We start from the raw sequence: 23,676 nt of genomic DNA, 5'->3' as shown, positions 1-23,676 counted from the left end.
CTTTCACTGATGAGGGTGCAAGAATTGGAGTCGGTGGCTGAGCAGGAAAGACGCCAGGAAACGCCAGCTTGGTGAAGACGTGAGGGAATAAATGAACAATGGGGGGCGGAAATCTCTTCTACTTGCTTCAGGGCTCCAAACTTGCCCTGCTTTGGGGGTTTTTTGTGTGGTCCCTAGGAGACATTTGAGTGACTCTTGAAATCTTTAGACAAAGTATATCTTGGCCTCTCCCAAGGGGAGTTGCGTTTGAGTCTCTCCTTAGGGGGACTGTCAGGAGTTCTCTCAGAGAGACTTCCATGGGTTTTCGCAGATGGACTGTGTAGGCTCCTCTCAGAGCGACGGTGTCTGCTCCTCTCGGAATGACTGTGTCCTCTCCTCTGAGACGGGCTGTGGTATCTCCTCCTAGAGGGCCTGCGGTATCTCCGCTCAGAGAGTCTGCGGCATCTCCTCTCAGAGGGACTGCGGCATCTCCTCTCATAGGGACTTTGCTGGCTCCTCTCAGAGAGACTGCGATGTGTCCTCACAGATGGGCTGCGATGTCTCCTCTCAGATGGGCCGCGATGTCTCCTCTCAGATGGGCCGCGATGTCTCCTCTCAGATGGGCTGCGATGTCTCCTCTGAGAGAGACTGCGATGTCTCCCCTGAGAGAGGCTGCGATGTCTCCCCTGAGAGAGGCTGCGACGTCTCCCCTGAGAGAGGCTGCGACGTCTCCCCTGAGGTGGACTGCGACGTCTCCTCTGAGAGAGACTTCGGCGGCTCCTCTGAGAGAGACTTCCACGGCTCCTCTGAGAACTTCGATGGCTCCTCTGAGAAGGACTTCGATGGCTCCTCTGAGAAGGACTTGGATGGATCCTCTGAGAAGAACTTCGATGGCTCCTCTGAGAAGAACTTTGATGGCTCCTGTCAGAGGAATTACCTAGGGCTCTTTCCCTATGGAAGCTCTGGGGGGTTGGTTTCTTAGGTGTGAGTTTCTCTTTCGAGTGACTGTATGAGGTTCTCTTGGTAGGGGTACCGTGTAGGATTCTCCCTTGGGCCTGGACTCTGATTTCTCTTTTGGAATGCGTGGACTCTGGGCTAGAGATTTCTCTTCTGTGGAAGTCTTCCTTTGGTCTGCAGCCACTCTCATTTTGAACGGTACCCAAAGGATGGCTGATTGTGGTGGTACTTACTTGGGAAACACCGCCCCTGGGCAGTGGGAAAGGTCTGGGTTGGAAAGAGCCGTCTGGTTTTGGTTGTTGAGCTGAGTCGAATTGGTCTGCTTCTTGCCCCAACATACTCCCCTGTTTAGTGGTTGAGTCTGTTGGCTTTAGATTGACAACTGGGATCCTGTCGCTTTTGATCTCTCTTGGTAAACTATAGTCAGAGGCTTTTTGTTTTGGTTGGTAGTTTTTGCTTGACCGCAAATGGTCTGCCTTTGTCCTGTCCTCAGGCTTTGGCCCAACAGATGCTATAATTCTCTGTGCCGTTTGGAATGCCCTCCTTAGTCCCTGGAAAAGCAGTTGAATGAATTTGGGTTGGGAGGATTTCTTAGGGTGTCTTTTGAAAGAGGCAGTGGTTGTCTGAGATGCTCCCTTCCTTTTCCTTTTATGGGCTGGTAATTTCCTAGAGGGACTCTGTACAGGTCCACTGTTTGTAAAGAACTTTTTGTTTTGTGGTCTAAATCCCTTGGTGCTTCTTTTTGTTGAATATTTTGAATCATGGGTGTTTTTGGTTCTCACTTTAGTCCATTTTTCTTCCTGATTGCTTTCAGAGTCACTCTCTGATAAAGAATGAACTTCAGTCAATTTATAGTGCCCAGGCTCTCCAATATATGTCTTTCCTACTAGGTCAGGGCTGCCACATTGCTTTTGCCTAATGGGGATGTGCACAGAAGCAGAAGACTGAGAAGACTGAGATGAGAAATCTGTTGTAGATGTAGGACTCCTGGAAGCTCGAGTATGGATTTTAGCTTTCCTTAGTGATGTTGATATAGAGCTCCTCGGTGTGATGGATCTGCCTCTTCTATGATACTTCGAGACTTGGGACCTTTTTCTAACCCGTAACCTAAAGCCAAGACGCAATCTAATCTCTCCATGGCCTTCAGGAGTGCTTACAAGGTGAAGCTGTGGATAGATAAGAAGATAAGGTCCAAAAGTGGCCTGTGATTTATGACAACAATTAAATCCTGAACATCGGCCACACTGTAGGCAGATAGGGTATTTTAGGACCAGACCTGAAGCTAGTGGTGGAGGTGCATTGTGGGGTATTTGACTCCTTAACAGTTTTGCTGCTATTTTTAGCTGTAGATCTTTTAGCAGTTGGAACTGTTCTGAGTAGTCACCGTTGGCCTGGGAAAGATAACTTGGCTTGAGGGAGTGTTGGGACTCAAAAATCCTTGTCTGTGAATCACTCTGTGAGTTCTCACTCTCGTTCACTGGAACAGGATCTTTCACAGTAAAAAATATATTGAAGGAAGACTCTGACTCTACTGGGTCAGGAAGCTGCCCCCCTGTATATGGAAAAGGCATGTGCTGAATGAATTCCTGGGATGTATCACTGAGCTTTGAGTTTGTTTTCTTTATTTTCACTCTAGTTCCAGAGTACTGCTGTATTATGGAGGACATAGAACCACGTGTCCATATCCTTAAGGCCATTCTTTTCTCATGACCATGGCATGAAGTATGTCTCTGAATGTAGTTTTTGACCACTGAAGCCTGAAAAATAGTACCTTGACCTGTCAATAGCAGACCCTGTGAAAATTCCATCAATTCAGCAGGAACCCCAAATAAATTCTGAATAAATTGACGGGTATCAGCAGTGGCTCTTTCTGTTAAAGATGTTTGAGAACAAAGCTTCCTTTCCATAGTGGCCCCCAAGACATTCCCCAGCATTAGCATATTGGAGAGATATTTTCTAGGTAGTCTCTGCTTCCAGGAGTGACTTTCCCAGACATTCTGTTGTCTTCCCAGGACAGACCAGGTAAGGCTTCTTCGAGCCCCTGATCCTGCCTGGAAGGTCTTAGGTGGTGATCTCCAGCTTTGTGGTGGATGTTGGAAGAGGTCCTGGAGTGAGTTCTGTAACTCTGCCACCTGCCTTTTCTGAATCCTCTCCTTAGATATGTCATCCTCTCCTGGGATCTTAGAATGGGGTGTTTCTACAGTGTTAGCTGCCTTATCAGAGGGTTGGTTATGAAGGAACAAGGGAAAGGTTGAAGTAGGGTCTATAAAGGACTCTTCAGGCTGCAAAATATCTGTCCAAAGATTTTTTATATCCAAGGCTCTTGATACTTCTGTCATCTCAGAATCCCAAAGACCTCCTAATTCAGATTTTGTTTTGACAGAGCTTGGAATGACTGGGTTTGAAGAGTTGTGTAGAAACCTAGAGAAATAATTCCCTATTTGTAGCTTTTCTCCTGATGTTAACTCCTCAAATTCCCTCTTCTGATATACCTGTCTTAGATACAAATCCTCAGATTCCATAACTTGAGGAGACCTTATTTTTATCCCTATAGATTTCACAGCCTGAAGCCCTTGTTCATGAGTCAACACTGTAGGATCCTCGAATGGAGATGTTGGCTGTGAGGCTAATTCTGCAGATTTCACTTCAGTATTTGACCCTGGATTTAACCCCTCAGATTTCACTTTTTGAAGATGTGATTCTAGTGCAAACACCTCACATTTTAAGTCCTGCAGCTCAGAGCCTGAAATCAATTTCACAGACTTTGCACCACAAAGCAACGGCTCTTTGTTTATCTTCTCAGATTTTACATCTTCCAGCAGTGGCTCTGGTAAAAATAACATGGATTTTGCACCATTTAACTGAGGACCCAAAACAAAGTGCCCAGCTTGTTGCTGTGACCCAAGGTGGTGCTGCAAAACTTGAACTTCTGGAAATTTTGTCCCTGGAGTTAACTTAGAAGATTTTACACCTTGCAGATGTGATCCAGGATTAATTAAAACAGACTTCATTCCTTGAGATTCTGGCCCAGGGTTCAATTCAGAAGGTTTCATGCCTTGTATCAGTGGCTCTGGATTAAACTTTATAGAATTTATACATTGAAGTTTTGGCCCTGAATTCAATTTAAAAGAATTCACACCTTGCAACTTTGGGCCAGAGTTAAACTCTGTTGTCGTTATACCTTGAAATTTTGTCCCTGAAGTCAACTCAAAAGATTTTACACCTTGCAAGAGTGGTCCAGGGTTACATCCAGTAGAATTTACAGATTGTAATTTTGGCACTGGATTCAACTCACAAGAATTTTCACACTGCATCTGTGGCCAAGGGTTGCTTTCCATAGGTGCTACACCTAGAAACTTTGACTCTGGAATCAATTTAGATTTCACACCTTGCAAATGTGGCCCAGGGTTGCATCCAGTAGAATTTACACACTGAAGTTTTGGTTCTGAAATTAATGAAGAATTCATACCTTGCAAATGTGGCCCAAGACAGAACACCTTAGCTTCTGTACCTTGAAGCTCTGGTCCAGGGTTCAATTCAGGAGATTCTAGACCTTGCAACTCTGGCACAGCATTGAATACCATAAAATTTATACATTGAAACTGTGGCCCTGGATTCAATCCAGAGGATTTCCCACCTTGCAGTTTAGGTTCATGCTTGAATTTCAGAAATGGTTCATCTGGAAGCTTCATGTTAGTGCTCAGCTCAGATCTTATCTCTTGTAATTGTGACCCAGCATCAAACTCTGCAGACTGTATACCTTGAAGCTTTGTTCCCAGGCACAATTCAGAAGATTTTACATCTTGCAGCTGTTGATGAGGATTGAAATCAATAGATTTCACATCTTGAAGTCTTGTCCCTTTACATAATTCTGAAGATTTTATATTTTCCAAGGCCAACTCAGAGGGGTTTGCAACCTGAAATTTTGGGCCATCATTGACCTCTGTAGAGTTCATTATTTGAAGGTTTATCAACTCAGAAGATTCCACACTTTGCAACTTTGCCCCAGAGTTGAATTCCATAGATTTCGTACCTTGAAGGTGTGTGTCTCGTGTCAACATAGACAATTTCCTATTGTGCAGGGCTGAGTTGAACCCCAAAGACTTAACATCTTGTACTTTTTTACCTAGAGCTGATTCAGAAGATTTCATATCTTGACACATTGGTCTGGTGATGAACTTCTCAGATTCTTCACTTTGAAGCTTTGTCTCTGGTGTTAACTCAGATGTCACAACTTGAAACTGTGGAACAAGTTTTAACTCAACAGATTCCAAATCTTGAAGTCTCCACCCTTGTGTCAAATCAGATTTCTCACCTTGTTTCTGTGGTCCAGGGTTGAACTTCATGGATTTCACACCTTGAAGCTCCCTCTTCTGGGTTAAATCAGATTTTTCACCCTGTAACTTTGGACCATGGTTGAACCTTAAGGAATTCACATCTTGAAACTTTGTCCCTTGAATTGACTGAGATTTTTTACTTTGCATCTGTAATTCAGAATTGGAAAATGATTTCATTTCTTGAGGCTTTGTCCCTGGGATCACTTCAGAAGATTCCATACCTTGAAAGTGTGGTCTAGAATTGAGCCACACTTTTTCATCTTGAAGCTTGATACCCATGATCAAGTCAGAACATTTTATTTCTTGTAACTGTGGAGCTGAGTCCAACTCTACAAATTTCGCACCTGGAAACTTCCTCCCCAGGGTCAAATCCGATTTCTCATCTTGTAACTTTTTACTAGGTTTCAAATCTACAGATTTCACATCTTGAAGCTTTTCCCTTGGGATCATTTCAGAAGATTTCATACCCTGCAAATGTGGTCCAGAACTGAAATTCATAGGCTTTACATCTTGAAGCTTTATATCCATTATCAACCTAGAAGAATTTATATCATGCAACTGTGGGCCTGAATTGAATTCTGCTGAAATTGCTTTTTCAATTTTTGTCCCCATTATCAGCTCAGAAGATTTCACAACTTGCAACTGGGGGGCAGGGCTGAATTTTTTATGTTTTACACCTTGAAGCTGTGTCTTTGAGGTCCCTTCAGAAGATTTCATACCTTGTAACAATGACCCAGGTTTGAAATCTATAGATTTGACACCTGGAATCTTTGTTTCTATAGTTGATTTAGAAAAAGCTGTACCTTGCAACTGTGAGTTGGGATTTAACTCGGTAAATTTCATATCTTGGGGCTTTACCTCTGGTTGCAACTTAGATTTTCGACTTTGCCACTGTGACCCAGAGTTGAAATCCTCAGATTTCACACATTGAAGCTTTTTTTGAAGAGCCAACTCAGATGACTTCATACTTTTCAAGTGTAGTGTGGAGCTCGACTCTATAGTTTTATCACTTTGTAATTGTGACCCTTGGCTTACTATCCCAGATTTCACCTCTGGAAGCTGTGGTTCTTGCATAAGCATTAGAGACTTTACACCTTGAAGCTGTGTTCCTGGAGGTGACTGTAAGAGTTTCACTTCCTGAAGCTGTAATTCTGGGGTCAGTTTAGGAGATTTCCCATCATGCAAGGGAAGCCTAGATTTGAACATCATAGATTTTATATCACAAGGCTTTGACCTCAAAGTCAGGTCACCTGATTTCATACTTCTAAACTGTAAACAAGGTTTCAAATCAGAACCTTGGGGCTGATGTTCCTGGCATGATGCCAAAGACTGTATTCCTTGAAGCTCTGGCTTTGGAGTCAACATAGATGATTTATTATCTCTTAACTGTATCAAAGGTTTCAACTCTGCTGGTTTGACACATTGAGATCGTAACCCAAGATTTAGCAGAGATTTTGTACATTGAAACTCTAGTGCAGGCATCCACTGAACAGATTTCGTACTTCCAAGCTGTGGCTCTTGGCTTAACTCTACACTTTTCATACCTTGATGCTGTGGCTCTGATGTTGATGCCAAAAATTTCCCTTTTTGCAGTTGTGGTCCTGGGGGCAACTCAGGGGTTTTCACACTCTGCAACTGTGGCCCACAGTTGAACTTCATATATGTTGCACCTTGAATTTTTGGCTCTAGAGTCAATTTAGATGACTTCACATCTCTGGACTGTATGAAAGATTTCAACTCTGCAGAATTGACACCTTGAGATTGTGACCCAAGATTTAACCCTATAGATTTCACACTCTGGAATTCAGGTCTTGGTAGCCACTGAATACATCTCATAGTTCGAAGCTGTGGCTCGTGTTTTAAATCAACAGTTTTTACCCCTTGAAGCTGTGGTTCTGAAGTTGACACCAAGGGTTTCACTTGGTGCAACTGTGGCCCTGGGGCTAACTTGGGAGATTTTATGCTTTGCAACTGTGGTTCAAGTTTAAACTCTTTAGATTTTACACCTTGAATATTTGATTCTGAAATCAATTCACATGATTTCATATCTTTCAACTGTAACTCAAAATTGAGGTCTACTAATTTTCCATCTTTAAAGTTCAGCTCTGGAATTAACTCCAAAGACACCCCATCTTCCGACTTAGACCCTCTCTTCAATTGCTCTGAATTTACACATTGCTGCTCTCGTGAGATTGCAGATATCTCCCCGTCCTGTTCTGGCTCAGGAGTTAAATTCCCAAGTGCCATCCCTTGAAACTCTTGCCTTGGTGCTGAATCCACAGATTTTACTCTCTGAAACTTTTGTATTCTGGTTACATTCACAGGTTTTACTACCTGCTTCTTTAGCCTTGGGGTCAATTTCACAGACTTTACACATTGCAGTGAATCTGAAGTCTCCTCTAACAATTTTAAACTTTGACATTTTAAACATGGAGTAATCTCCACAAATTTCATGTCTTGCATTTGTGGCTCTGATGTCAATTCCTCAGGTTTCACACATTGTAATTTAGGCTCTTGAAGCAATGGCCCTTGTGCAAAAGGCACAGAATTCTCACCTGGCACCTTTGACCCAAGTTTTAATTCCACAGCTTTCACACCTTGCACTTGTGTTCTTGGGACCAAATTCATAGCTCTGAATTCATTTCTTCCTGACTGTAGAGTCAACTGAACAGATTTTATATCTTGAAGCTTGGGATCTGGGATGTTTTTTACAGATTTGACATCTATCTGTGGCCCTAAGCTTATCTCCACTGAATTCTCACCTTCCAGCTGTGGACTTGGACATTTTAGGCATTGTCCTGGAGTTAAGGCCACAGATTTGACACTATGAAACAATGATTCTGGGGTTTGTTCCCCAAATTTGACATCTTGAAGCTTTGGCCCTAGTTTCAGTTCCTCAGGTTTCATACCTTGAAATTGTATTTCTGGGGTCAATTTCACAGATTTCATGCTGGGAAATTGTGCTCCTTCAATAGGGGAAACAGATTTCATATTTTCAACCGGGAGTCCTTGGCTTAACTGCAAAGATGGCTCTGCTACAAACCCTAAAGACTTTATATCTTGAATCTGTGTTCCTGGTATACACTGCACATATTTGAAATCTTGATGCTTTGGTTCTGGGGTCAAATCAGAAAATCTAACATCTTTCAAGTATAGTCCTGAGTTTAGTTCCACAAATTTCATACCTTGAGGTTGTGGTTCAGGAGTTGACTGTATAGGTCTAACATTTTGATGCTTTGGCTGTAGGATAAAATCTGACATTTTGATATCTTGCATTGGGGAAGATGAGGTAAATTCATCAGATTTTACACCATGGTGTGAAGGCCCTGAGATTAAATCTACACATTTTCCGCCTTCAAAAAGTGGCCTTGGAGATAACTTTGAAAATATAACACTTTGTGACTGTAGCCCTATGGTCAAGTCCTCTGATATCATACTTTGTAGCACTGGCTCTTGTATCAGCTTCTCAGATTCTACCGCTCTGGTAGTAGTTGACTGTTGAGTTAAATTAACATATTTCATATCCTGTAACTGTGGCTCTGGATCCAACTGCCTGGACTTTACTTCCTTGGGCTGTGACTCTGGAGTCAACTCCATAACATGTGGTTTTGGTCTTGTAATAAACTCTTTAGATTCTATCACTAATGGGGCTGACTCAGGTTTTATACTTTGGGGCTGTGGTTCTGAAGTCAATGGAACAGGTCTCACACTTTGAAATTGTAGTTCTGAGATCAATTCTTCATAGTTCATAGCTTCTGAATATGGTCTTAGATTCAGAACAAACTTAATACCTTGGGAGTCTGGGATCAACACCTTTGATTTCATACTTTGTACCTCCGATTCTGGTACCAACTTCAGAGATTCTTGTGTTGTGTGTTGTGACACCAGAGTCTCCCCCATGGCTTTTACACTTTGGAGTTTTGTCTCAAGAGTATCTTGGGACGACATTGAGTTGATCTGCCTAGATTTTGAAGCATGACTCAGTGACCCTGGGGTATTTCCTAAAGATGATTGCATCAACCCCACAGATTCCTTCTTGTGGTGACAAGTGTCAGAGGTCAACTTTGTTTCTGTTTCTTGATATCCTGGCTCTGAAATCATCCCTAAAGATTCTGAAGCTTGATGCCATGGGGTCAATCCTTCAGGTTCTGTGACTTGATAATTTGGTTTGGGAACCAACTCTACAGATTTTACTGCTGGAATGTATATCCCTGGGATCAGCTCCTCATATTTCACACCTTCTACCTGTGTCTCAGGAATCCTTCTACATTCTACCATTTGAGTTTCCACATCTTTAAGCAATGGCACATGGACTGTCTCCTCAGGTCTTATACCTTGTAACCATGGCTTTGGGGCCAACTCCACAGATTTCATATCCTCCTGTTGTGGTCTTGGGGTCAACTCCACAGTTTTTATACCTGGAAACTCTGGCGGTAGGGTCAAATGAACATATTTCATACCTTGCAACTGTGAACTGGAGGTCAAATCTATAGATTTCTTACTTTGGCACGGTAGTACTGGGGCTAACTCAGAAGATTTTTCACTTTTCTGTTGTGGTCCTAGGGTCAACTGGGTAGATTTCTCTCCTTGAAGCTGAGATCCTGGGTATGACTGCACAGATTTCCCACTTTGAAGGTGTGGTATGAGGGTCAACTTATCAGATTTTACACTCCGCTGTTGAAGTTCTATGGCCAATTCTATAGAGTTCGTATTTGGGGTCAGCTGTCCATATTTTACTATTTGTGGTATTGATCCTGTGGTTATATCTACAGATTTTATACTTTGCAACCCTGGTCCCATGATCTGTCTCTCAGGTTTTACGTTTGGCAACCCTGGGGATAACTTCATAGAATCCATAACTTTAAGTTGTGGCATTGGCTTTGCCCCCATATTTTTCACATCTTGAAGCAATGATGTAGTAGTCATTACTGTGGATTCTGTAACTTGATGTGGTGGGTTTGGGCTCACTCCTATAGATCCTGTACCTTGACCCAGTGACTTCGGGATTGTCCCTAAAGATTCCATTATTTGATGATGTGACTTTGTCAACTCTACAGATTTCTTCATTTGTAGCCATATGTCAGAGGTCAGTTCCATAGTTTCTATAACTTGATGGCTTTGCCTTGGACTCATCTCTGAATATTCCAGGATTTGATACCATGGGGTCAACCTCAAGGATTCCATGTCTTGAGGTGGCACTGGGGTTAATATCATAGATTCTGTGCCTTGATGAAATGGTTGTGAAGTCATCCCTACAGAGTCTAGCACTTGAATACATGGCCCAGGAGTCGACTCCAGAGATTCCTTGACTTGAAATATTGGCCTTGGGGTCAAATCCTGAGCTTCTACAACTTGTGACTGTGGTTCTATGATCATTCCCATGGATGACCCCAGTGCTACTGGGGTTGTCTTTAGAGGATGTATGGATTGATATGATGGCATCCCTACTGATTCCATGGCTTTAGGTGGTGGTTTTGTAGGTACACTCACAGACTGTCTAATTCCAGGTGGATCGATAGTAGTAGGAGAACTAGAAGACATCAAATCATCTGGTTGAGTTGCCCTTGGGGTCAAATTTGAAATATGAGTCTGTGAATCTAGGATACCATCTGGCTGTGTTGGTGGAATTATTCCCATGCGATCCATAGCTTGTAATAGTGCCACTGGAGTTACTTTCATGATATCCATGACTTGATGCAATGGCCTGGGTATCATGTTCAATGACTTTGTGTTTTGACATACTGGCCCAGGAATAATTTTCATTGGTTCTACGACTTGACTTTGTGGCTTTGAAGTTATGCCTACTGATTCAATAACTTTATGCTGTGGCCCAGGGGTGATTTCCACAGTTTCCATGACTGTATGCTGTGGCCTTGGACTCGTCTTTCCTGGTTGTATGTCTTGGTGGTCCAAAATTGTGTTAATTTTCACTGACTCCTTGACTTGACATTGTGGTCTTGGGGTTGTTACCACTGGTTCTGTGATATGTGGGTGTGATTTTTTAATCATCCCCATGGAATCCATGACTTGAAGCAATGCTTCAGGAGTTACTTTCACATTATCTGTGACTTGATTCAGTGGTCTTGACGTCATCTTCTTTGAGTCCATAACTTGATGCTGAGGCCTTGGGGTTACCTCTGCTGATTCAATGATGTGACATGCTGGTTTTGAGCTTACACTCACTGTTTCCATTGGTTTCACAACTTCATTTGGCTGTGGAAATAAACCCATAGATTCTGTCAATTCTGAATGTGATTCTGGGATCGTCCCCATTGAATCCACAACTTGAAGTAATGCCAATGGTGTTATCTTTATGCTATCTGTGACTTGATATGGTAGCCTTGGAGTTAACTCCACATTAGTCACTTGGGTCTCATGCTGCTGTATGCTTTTTTCTGGAAGACTTCTTACCCTCTGCTCTATACTAAGTTCTAGTACATGTTTTAGGTCCTTCTGCAGCAAAGTGTTTTCCTTTTGAATTATGTCAACTCTTAAACTTTGGGGAGGTGGAGTGCCCATTGATGTAACTAACAGCTTGGATCCAAGGATTTGGGGGCCATCCCCAGGTTGTGACTTCTTACCCGGGATAAGTGATTGTGAAATTTTTGTTTCTGTTCTATTTAATCCAGATTCTACTCCAGTGTTCACATGGCGCTGAAATGATGGAAGGTCTGGGGATTTAGTGTTGATATTTTGCTCAGTGCTTTGATGAATGGGCATAGATAACTGGATTTGGGGTTTTTCTGGTTCAGGGATGCTTCCATGTACCTCAGTTAAATAATTCAGCATCGCCCATGATTTCCTCACAGGCTGAGGCACTGTTTGTTTAAGCAAAGTACAAACCTTCCAAGCCATATGTCCCTCTAACTCCCACCTAGCCAAAGGAGAGAGCCGGGTTGGAGCCCACCCTGGGACTTGTGGTCTCTCCTTGACAACAGAATTTGGCCGATGATCTGTCAAATGATTCTTGCTCCTTCTCTCATACTTTGTTTTCTCTTGTTTGCAGAAATATGGGAATTTAAAAATAGAGTTGATTAAAGAGCTTTGAGGTCTTAAAGGTGAAGGAGCTGCCAAATTCTGAAAGGTTTTTGATTTCCCAGGCTCTGAAAGCTGAAAAGGAGGCAAGGATGTGCTTTGGTTCTTGAAAACAGGTGGTTGCTTTTTAGATAAAATAGGTAAACTGTGGCTTCGGGATTGCCAGGTTGTTCCTTCAGAAAAGACAGAAGAGTGAGACAAACTGGAGCTGTTGCATGATGTTCCAGAGGGGGTGTTATGGATAGTAGAATGTTTTGCCATCTTACAGTCACAAAAGGGTAGAACAGGCTCCTGAGCCACAAAGCCAGAGGAGGTGGAGGAAGAAATATCCTGTGGTTCAGGCAAACGCGATTCCATAAGAGCTAATCTAAGGAATAAAGAGAAAAGTTTCATTTTGCTTTGAAACAGGAAAAGGAAAAGTAGAAAAAGGAAAAATAATGGCCATTTAAAATGCAAAATATTTTGGACTGAGGGAGAACAGCACCAACAAAAGGTTGCTTTCCCCGACATCAGTTACTTAGGAAAGAGTTCCTCCACCGAGACAAAGGGAGACAATTGTCCCATTCCAACCAAAAATGATCAACAGGCCAGTGGTTCTTAAAATTCCTTTAAACCAGAACTTTCCCCCACTGCCAAAACTAACTGACTGGTTCTTTTCTCTCTCTCTCCCTCCTTCCTCATCTCCCCCTCTCCTTCACTCCCTTCCTACGTCCCTCTTAAAAGCTCTACCGCCTTCAACCCCTACTCAGAAACTACATTTCCTGACCTTGCACTTTCCAGATGCTGGAAGATCTGTTGAAGACAGAGTATACATTCCTGGGTCCATCCCTCAGGGAGGCCTGAAATGCTGGATGAAAAAGAGTATGTGAGGGTAATGGAAGTGATATTAAAAGTACTGGTAAGGAAACTGATAAGAAGAGAGACTTAACTTAGAAAGGAGGCAGCTATGATAGGGTGAGAAGTAAAACAGAGTCCCAGGTATCTTACTCCTAACTTTTTATAGTTTGTCAGTAGGATAGGCTGAAGAAAGAAAAAATAGACACAGTGAAGATGGATTTTACTCACCATGTCAGGTTAGGTTTAATGCAACCCATCCTGAAATTTTCTTCCCACTGTTGAGCTGGGAATAGAGGCGAATAATCTATTAGTATCATGACTATTGACATCACCTAGTCCAAACCCCTTATATTGCAAATAAAGAAACAAAGATGAAGTCATGCCCAAGATCATAAAGCTAATTAGTGGTAGAACTCAGGTTTAACCTAGGTCTCAAGTTTGTTTTGTTTGTTTGTTTTAAATCCTAATCTGAGGATATTTTTTCCATTGCTTTTCGGGGTGGGGGGAGAGAAACATTGATGTGAGAGAGACACATTGTTTGGTTGGCTGCCTCCCACTTGTGCTCCGACCAGGGCTGGGGATTGAGCCTATAACTGAGGTACATGCCCTGGCCAGAATTGAACCTGGGACCCTCGGGCCAACTCTCCAACTACTGAGCCAAACCAGCTAGGGCTCAAGTTTGTTTTTTAAACTATACTATGCTGTTTTCACCATATAGTATAGATGTAAGCCATTGGAAAGAGCAGGGATGATCATGGTAGTAGGGAGTTGGAGTGGGGGAAACATGATAATACATATCGTTTCCTCCAAAAGAGACTATCCAGTTTCTATGGTAGGTAAAAAAGGTCCTGACACTTTCCATAACAAACTCTTGGTAGTCATCCCTTCTCCACTCTCCCATCTCACCAAGTTTCTTTCCTGATACTTTGAGCATTACACAAAATGAGAGGAGGAAAGGAAGCACGGAAAGAATTATAGAGCCATTTACATCTCTTTGGAAGTGGAGATTCTAGAAAGAATAAGCACATTTCTTTCATTAACATAATCTTTTTCAACCTCCCACTCTCCACCAGCTGTTAAAAGCTAGAATCTTAAAAACAAACAAACAAAAACCAAAAAACAACAACCCACAGTTGGTCTGTCATTAGCCTTGAGCTTAAGAATAAAGCATAGGATCTTTCTGACCTGTGAATTTCTGGATCTTTTTCAACCTATGCTCCTTTGAAGTCTAGAGAGGCACAAAAAGAAAAAAAGAAAAAAAAAGTCAGGTAATGTTCTAGGTTAGAGAATTTATTGACAGTGCATTTCATCTTAAAGACACAAATATTGATACAATTGACATCTATAACACCACAGCAACAATTACCACCTCATTCATTTATTTTTATTTTTTTATTTTTTTTAATATATCTTTATTGATTTCAGAGAGAGGAAAGGAGAGGGAGAGAGACAGAAACATCAATGATGAGAGAGTCATTGATCGAGCCCACAACCCGGGCATGTGCCCTGACCGGGAATCGAACCCTGATCGTCTGGATCCCAGGTCGATGCTCAACCGCTGAGCCACGCCACACCGGGCACCACCTCATTCATTTATTCACAAGCCATTTATTGAGTACTTGGTATTGGGTGGGGTGCCAGGACTACAAAAATAGATATGATCTCTGTATTCTAGGAACTTACACTAATAAGAAAAACAGATCTCTAAACAGATAAATTACAATAGTGTGTGGTAAATGCTGTAGCAGAAATGTAAGTGCTAGGGATACAGAGGACAGTTGTTAACTGCTGGGGAGAGAAAGAAAGAATTACTCAAGAAGTCATTTGTGTTGGAGTTTGGAAAATCAGCACAAGGTTTTTAGGTAAAGAAAGAGCATTTCAGGCAAGTGGGAACATCACCGAGATTAGAAGGCCATGCTAAGTAATGAAAGATGAAGCTGAAAAGGTAGGTAGAAGCCAGATTATGCCAACTGGAGCATTTTTATTTGGTCCTGTAGGTCAGAATTTCCCAACCAGTAGTTAGTAAACTCCCGGGTTTTTGCAAAGGCGTTCCACGTCATTTTAAGGGGAAAAATATTTGTTACCATTTCAAATCCTAAGATAATTTTTATTTCTTCCCTTTAAACTAGAACATCAGCCTCGGGAAGTATACTAAAAGAGCCTCCACAACAATTACTGAGGAATTCATGAATGTCCACATGATTCAGTCACTCAATTTATTACTCAGTTGAATACCCCTAACTCAGTGGTAGTTTTAACTTTTAAACAGTTTTACGCTGATTTTATACTTGGTCACGTATTATTTATGTCCATAATAGACCATTGATTAAAAACATCAAGCAATAGGAAAACTGATGTTGAAATACAGGTCAATATATTTACAAATTATCTTTTTATATATTTATCTCAAAATTACCTCTGCATGTCATAGACCCACATAATCCCCCACTACAAAAGCACTTGGAAATGCTGAATAAAATACAACAAATAGCCCAGCCAAGCATGGCTCAGCAGTTGAGCGTCAACCTAGGATCCAGGCGATTGGAGTTCGATTCCTGGTCAGGGCACATGCCCCAATTGCAGGCTTGATCCAGAGTCAGGGGCGTGCGGGAGGCAGCCAATCAATGACTCTCTCATCATTGATGTTTCTATCTCTCTTTCTCCCTCTCCTTTCCTCTCTCTGAAATCAATAAAGATATATTAAATATATATATATTTATATATTTATATAAAATATCCTTTAAAATCTGCTCACCAGACAATGAAGCTTGAGCTCAGGGAGGAGGGGGCACACAGGCTTCTCTAAGAATTTTAACCAAGAGTCTCTCCTCATACTCGTTTGGAATACTAATTTATGCTCACTGTGTAGTCAGGGACCCTCAGAAGGAAAATAAAAGTGGTCCTGGGTTGGTAATGCCCCTAAGGCAAAAGGCAAAAATAAATATAAAATCTCTTTGGAAACTGGAGTAGAAGAGAAAGGAAAAGGAAAACAGTTTGAATAATTATACTTTAATAAATGAGGAATACTTAATGAAATGATGAAATTCTTGGGGGGGAAAATGTAAAATACCAAAAGTAGGCTTAAAGAAATATACCATTTGAGTAGACCAGTAAGTATGAAAGCAATCAAAATGCTAATCAAAGATATTCTCCATCAGACCTATTAAAAGAATTCCAGGTTTCTAAATACCAGAACTTATAAATATCAACAGCATTTCTCTACTGCAACAAAAAACTAGAAAAATACATAATTTTAAATAATAAAAGATATGTCCTTCATAATAGCAATAAAAATGATAGAGTATCAAGGTATTAAGTTAACCAAGACTACAGAAGACCTTCATGTAGAAAATTATGGAACTCTAATAAAGGACATAGAAGATGATCTGAATAAATGGAGAGACGTTCTAGGCTCTTGGTTGAATAATTTGAAATTATAAAGATATCAGTATTCCCCAAATTAAATTATACTTTAATGCATTCCCAATCTAAATTTCAGTTGGAATGTTTCAAGAACTTGTTAAACTCCCTAAAATTATACGGCAAAAGAAAGATCCACTAATAGCTGAGTCAACCTTAAAAAGAGGGGCAAAGAAGGGACCTGCTGTACCAAACACTAAAACACACTACAAATCTATGGCAGTAAACACAGGAACAAACAGACCAATGGGACAGAATAGAGAACTCAAAGACAGACCCATGAACGTGGTAAAGGGAGTTCCACGGATCAATGGGGGAAAGATTCTTTAGCAAATAGTGATAAGAACACTGGCTAACTATAAAGGGAAAAATAAAATTGGATCATTTCTTACTACTATATATAAAGGTGGAGTCCACGTGTATTAAACATTAAAATGTAAAAGGTAAGCCTGGAGCATCAAAAAAATGTAGAAGAAAATCTAGAAAACCTAGAACACAGAAGAATTTTTTAAAGAAAACTTCAAAAATACAAACCATAAGGGGGCGTTGGGGGAAATCCAGTAGAAGATCCTGCCATAATATTGAATGTCAACTGTAATTTAAAAATTTTTTTTTTTTAAATTGAAGCTCAGCCTCTGATGCGTTTCAGCTGGAACCTCATGACACTGAGAAGTTCAGAGGACTAAAGAGAAGTCCTTGGGAAGTTGTAACCACAGGTTGACTTTTGTGTAATTTGCAGCTCAAGTTCACATCATCTACATGGTCCCAAAAAACTTTCAAGCCATGAATTTAAAGTGATCCTAGATTGATGGTGCCATAGTCAGAAGCAAATTAAATACTCCAACAAAGATCTTTATCCTAGGCTTCAAAAAATCCATGAATATTGCATTTTATTGAATAGATTATTTCTGCAGAAAGAACAGAAAACCAAAACAAACTTACAGAGATGCCAGGTATTGGAATCATCAGATCTAGATTAGAAAACAACAATGTATATTACATTTAAAGAAATAAAAGACAAGCTTAAATATATTTGTAAGGAAAAGAAAACCATAAAAAGTGATCTGGCAGATTTGAAAGAGAATTCAATGTTACTTCTAGAAATTAAGAATGCAGTACTGAAATTAAAACCTCAATGGATGGGTTTGTTTTAGCAGTGTTAATAAAATACTTCTGAACAGAGAATTGATAAGGATGCATATTGAAATTCCTGGAGTAACCACTGGAAGAATAGGAACAAAGTGCATAACTTTTAAGCTACTGGAAGGGGGAAAATGGAGAGAGAGAAATTCAATCCAGGATTTCTGTTTCTAATTGTTTGAATCCTGCAAATGAAAACAACTGGAAAAGCTGGACCAAAAACAAATTTTTTAAAAATATGTATCTTTATTGATTTCAGAGAGAGTAAGGGAGAGGGAAAGAGAGAGAGGGAAACATCAATGATGAGTCATTGATCGGCTGCCTCCTGCACAACCCCTGGTGGGGATCTAGCCCACAACCCGGGCATGTGCCCTGACCAGGAATCGAACCTCGATCTCCTGGATCCTAGGTCAATGCTCAAGCCATGCCCAGCTAGGCTGGACCAAAAAAATTTTAAACATTTATTTGAAGTCATTGAAGATCTGTCAAGGCATCAAGGACCAGAGGAGATAAGATCCCAGAGAAAAAGGAACTGTAAGGAAGTGAGCCCAGATTCCCCCCTCAAAGCATTTGCCAACTCACGCCAGGGCTGAAAAGCTAAGCAAAATGTTCAATAGTTTTATGGAAATATATGGACAAAAAAAAAATACTTTAGGGACCAAGGAAGAGGGCCCCTAATAAATATCCCAATCTTTCATTTGATACCCCTTAAGGGTTATACTTAGGAACAGGAATAAATCTGAAATAAACTAGGCTCAAAAATTGAAGCTCATATGGTTTCAGGTGGGTACTAAATTTATCCAGGGGATCACTTCATAAGTTGCATAAATGTCTAATGACTATGCTGTACACTGGACACTAATATAATATTGAATGCCAACTGTAATTTAAATTTTTTTAAATTGAAGCTCAGCCTCTGATGTGTTTAATCCCTGGTTGGATGAAGACGAGTTTCTCTATTCTAAATGACTTCCAGAGGAAAAAATAACTCTAATGGCCCTAGCTGGTTTGGCTCAGTAGGTAGAGCATTGGCCCAAGGACTGAAGGGTCTCAGTTCAATTCCCAGTCAAGAGCATATATGTTGGTTGCAGGCTCAATCCCACCCCGGTCAGGGCATGTGCAGGAGGCAACCAATTGATGTGTCTCTTTCACATCAATATTTCTCCCTCTCTGTCTCTCCCCCTCAATTCCACTCTCTCTAAAAAATCAATGGAAAAAATATCCTCGGTTGAAGATTAACAAAAAAAGATAAAAATAAAAATAACTCTAATGTCTGGAGGAAAGTAACTTTACATATAACATGCCTGGTATTCAATAGAAAAATTGCCATGTATATGAAAAGATAATAGTGAATGGTTGAAAACTAAGAGACAAACATGGGCAATATAAACAAACTCACAGTCAATAGAGATATTGTTAAAAGACATGTACTTTAAAATACATATGATTTATATGTTCAATAAATTAGATTACAGGTCAGAGCTCCCAAAGAGGGACACAATGGGCAGGTATGGGTGTGACAGGGGTATGGACAACTTCAAGTGGTTGGAGCTGCTTCATACTCCAGAGGCCTAGTGTCTCATGGTGACCTCTAAAAATGGTTTACTATTCACTGGATCCAGAAAAACCCACAAAAACCATACAAATTGAGAGGCTCAAATCTTCAGGTTCACTTTAAGAACAATCGTGAAACTGTCCAGGCCATCAAGGGTATGCATATCCAAAAAGCCACCAAAAACCAGAAGGATGTCACTATACCGAAGTAATATGTGCCATCTGTCATTACAACGTGGAGTTGGTAGGTGCGCTCAGGCCAAACAGTGGGGCTGGACTCACGATTGGTGACCCAAAATGAGTGCTGAATTTTTGCTGCACACGCTTAAAAACACAGAGGGTAATGCTGAACTTAAGCATTTAGATGTAGATTCTGTGGTCATTGAGCACATCCAGGTGAACAAAGCTCCCAGGATGCAGCGTAGAATTTATAGAGCTCATGGGCAGATTAACCCATACATGAGCTCTCCCTGCCAAATTGACACAATTGTTACTGAAAAAGAGCAGAAGAGGTACCTAAACCAGAAGAGGTGGTTGCACAGAAGAAAAAGATATCCCAGAAGAAACTGAAAAAACAAAAACTTATGGCCCAAATAAAATAAATGCTAATAAAAGTTAAGAGAAAAAGAAATTAGATGACAAGATGGAGAATTTTAGCCAAGAACTAGAAGCATTTTTTTAAAAAATCTAATGGAAATTCTAAAACAGAAAAAAAAAAAAATTAAAAATGGGTAAACAGCAGATTAGACACAACTGAAGAGAAGTCTGAAGAAAATATCTATATTGAAGCAAGGAGAGAGAAAATAGGTATAGGGACTATGTAATAGGAGTCCCAGAAGAAAAGGAGAGAGAATAAAGCAGAAAAAAATTTGAAAAGTTAATAGTGCAAGGGGTATATGAGAATTCTCTGTACTTTCTGTTCAATTTTGCTGTGAACCTAAAAACTGCTCTAAAAACTAAAGTCTATTTTTAGGAGAGGAAAAAAAAAAAAAAAAAAAAGACAACTAGGAACTTTCCAAAACTGAGAAAGCCTGAGATTCAAGTCTTAGATGCAAGAAATGTTATGAAGCAGGATAAAGAAAAGCCAAACTTAAGTACATAATAGAGTGCTGAAAACCAAAGACAGAATTTTTAAAAGAGTCAAAAATAAAAGGCACATTATATTCAAAGAAGCAGTAAGATTAACAGTTGATATAATTTTAGAAATAATGGAATCCAGAAAACAATAGAATAGCATCTTTAATGTGCTAAAACAAAATTACTGCTTACCTAGGTTTCTATATATAGTGAGACTATCATTAAAAATTGAAGGTGAAATAGAGAATTTTTCAGTCAAACAAAAACTGAAAGTATTCATAGTATGCCCAATTGCTCTAGCTAAAGAATGTTGAATGTCTTGAAAGCAAGATTTATCCCAAGAATGCTAGGGTGGCTCAACATAAGAAAATAAATCAATGTAATATATCACATTAATAATATTAAGGGGGAAAACTGACATGATTATCTCAATTGATGCAGAAAAAGAACTTGACAGAATCCAACACCCATTTATGATTTTAAAAATACAACAAACTAGGAACAGATGGGAAATTCCTCAAAATGTAAAGGGCATTTATGAAAAACCCACAACTAATCCCATACCCAAAAGTGAAACACTCAAAGCTTTCTCTCTAAAATGAGGAACAAGGCAAAGATGACTGCCTTCACTGCTTCTCTTTAACATTGTACTGGAAGCTCTAACCAGAGCAGTTAAGTAAGAAAAAGAAATAAAAGGCATTTAAATTAGAAAGAAAAAAGGAAAACTATCTCTAGTTACAGATGACAATCTTATTTACAGAAAATCCTAATGAAAACACACGACACCCAAACTATTAGAGTTAATAAATGAGTTTAGCAAAGTTACAGGCTGCAATATCAACAGGATACAAAATCAGTTACATTTCTACACGCATGCAGTGAACAATCAAAAATAATATTTACCTAATGTAATAATAATATTTACCTAATCATGTATTATGAAAAAGGGACAAAATGATTTTTAAATTCCTAAGGCAGTTGACAAATTATGACAATGAAAGAAGTTTGAGAGTCAGAAAAGGTTGGTAGGGGAGATAAATGGTATGGGGGGAAAAAGGGAAAAAAGATTGGGAAATGCTGCTGTAGGCATTGGAATGCTGGGGGATTTTGTTTGTTTAGTTACTTTTAGCAGAAGGACACAATCAGCTTTGGGAGGTTTTGTGTGTGTTATGTTTTTGTTTCATAGAGCCAGGGTCTATACTCCAGGCTGGAAAAAGTTTGTAGGAGACGAGTCAGGAGACTGTAAATAGTTCAAGAGATGAAGTCCTAGTTAAGACAATGATACTGGATCTTGATTGCTGTACTTGACTTTTTGAGAAAAAAACGAAAGAACCTTGTGGCCAAATATATCGATAGCCACATATATCTCCGATATCTAGAGTCTAGGCTAGCTCTGTCCAATAGAAATATGGAAATATTCTGTATCTTCTCTGTCCAATATAATAGCCTCTAGCCACTAGTGAGCATTTTAAATGTAGATTGTGCAATTAAAGAACTAAATTTTAAATTTTATTTAATTTTCATTAATTTAAATTTAAATGGACCACATATGGCCATTGAACACCAGATTGGACAGCACAGGTCTAGATCACTAATTGGGGCTGTTTGAAAAATCTCTCCACAAACAATTTATAAGAACTTCAAATGTAATAATTCATTCTCTACCTTGACCACACACAGGACTTCTCCTATCTAATGTTTTCTATTGTTTCAAATGCCACCATCTTGTCAGTCATTCAGGGTTAAAGCCGGAAAGTCATTCATTCATTTCACAAACATATATAGAGCACTTACTTATGCCAGGCAGGATGCTAGGCCCAGGGGATACAAAGATGAGTGTGGTCCTCATAGGAAACAGGTGGTAATGTTTATAATTAACCCTTTGTATTTGAGTTTCAATCAGAAAAAGACTCAGCCCCTTCCCCCTTTTTCTACCTCACTTCCCACATCCAAACTTTCACCACAGTATATGCCTCCTCTTTCACATTTCTGAGGATAGAGTGTTTTGTCCCTGCTTCTCTGCTGAATCCATAGTGCCTAGAGGAGTGCCTTGTACACTGTGGCAGTGATGGGTGATAAACATTTGGAAGATGAATCCATGTCCTCTTTTCCACCTTACTGCGCATTCCATCATTTCCTTTTCCCTCCTTCACACTAAGTCATTAATACAGCCTCCTGTTGGCTCGGCTACGCCAGAGAACTACCATATACACTTCTGGAGCATGACCTGAGAGCTTGTTAGAAATGCAGAATTTCAGTTCCTACCTCACACCTAAATCAGAATCTGCTTTTTGAAAAAGACCCCCAGGTGATTCATATGCACATTAAAGTCTGAGGAGCACTGTTGTAAGGCACAGATCTAAGCACATTTTTACCTAGCCTTAAAATTTTTTATGTCTTTCAGTTGCATATAGAATAATATTTATACTACCAAGTATCCAGCCTGGCATTTGAAGACCTCTACAATGTGACCTCTATCAGTTTTCCAACCTTTTCTCTGAGTTCCCTACACTTCTACACTCTATTCAGATAGGTGTCTTCACCTGTCCTCAAACACACCCAACACTCCTGCTTCCCATGCTTTTTCCCAATATACTCCTTCGATCTGCAGAACCTTCCACTACTCTCCTCCACCCACCCTATCCACCTTCAAAATCCTACCCTTTCTCTGAAGCACAACTCAAACTGAGCTCTCCCAGAAGGCATTTTATAGATCCCTCTAGTTCAAAATACTCTTTGCCTCACATCTCTTTAGCAATATTTATACCTCTATTACATCTTATCACTTTCTCTTTCTTTGAGTTGTGTATATATCTGTCTGCCTATCTCTGCCTCTTCATCTCAAGCTCCTAGAAGGTGGGGATGGTGTTTTATTCTTCTTCAATGGCTAGTATGCTGTCACATAAAAGGTACTCAAGGTTTGTTGAAAAAGTACTGAGAGTGACTTATATATAGGAAACCATCCAAAAGCACTATCTCAACTCCCCTCTTCCCCCCATCCAATTTCCCCAATGGCCCAAGATGTAGGAGTTTCAATACGGCTTCGGGGGCAGGGGCAGGGAGCAGTGAGTTTCAAGAGAGTGTTGCATCACATACCTCTGAGTCTGAGTCTGTCTCTGCTGCCACTTGCTCCCTGTTCTGTTTCCCAGAAAACAGCACCCAAAGCGCCCAAACAAGGAGACCAAATAATAGTAGGAGACTGACATGTGATGGCAGTGGAAGGGCTGGCCCCCATGTCAGCGCCATTACTCAACCCCATGCCCTTCTCAGTCAAACAGTTTTCTTTCTCAAGGCTGTGACTCCATATGACATCACAATGGGCATTGCAAGGTCAACCTGA

At 40.3% G+C, this 23,676-nt stretch overlaps 1 protein-coding gene across 1 annotated transcript; it reads right to left on the bottom strand.

Moving 5' to 3' along the window:
• Positions 1 to 173: 173 nt before the first annotated feature.
• Positions 174 to 23,582, bottom strand: SPATA31H1 (SPATA31 subfamily H member 1; the record flags this gene model as incomplete). The annotated part of the gene is given in 6 exon segments (XM_081155859.1): positions 174 to 12,675; positions 13,075 to 13,155; positions 13,374 to 13,428; positions 14,295 to 14,301; positions 14,305 to 14,373; positions 23,433 to 23,582. Coding segments are annotated over 6 exon segments (12,864 nt in total).
• Between the last annotated feature and the right edge of the window lie 94 nt (positions 23,583 to 23,676).

The sequence above is a fragment of the Miniopterus schreibersii genome (assembly GCF_964146895.1).
Source record: "Miniopterus schreibersii genome assembly, chromosome: 13".
In the NCBI taxonomy this organism is placed as follows: Eukaryota; Metazoa; Chordata; class Mammalia; order Chiroptera; family Miniopteridae; genus Miniopterus; species Miniopterus schreibersii.
Note: the sequence above shows the minus strand (reverse complement) of the source record. Positions and strands in the feature narration are given on the sequence as shown.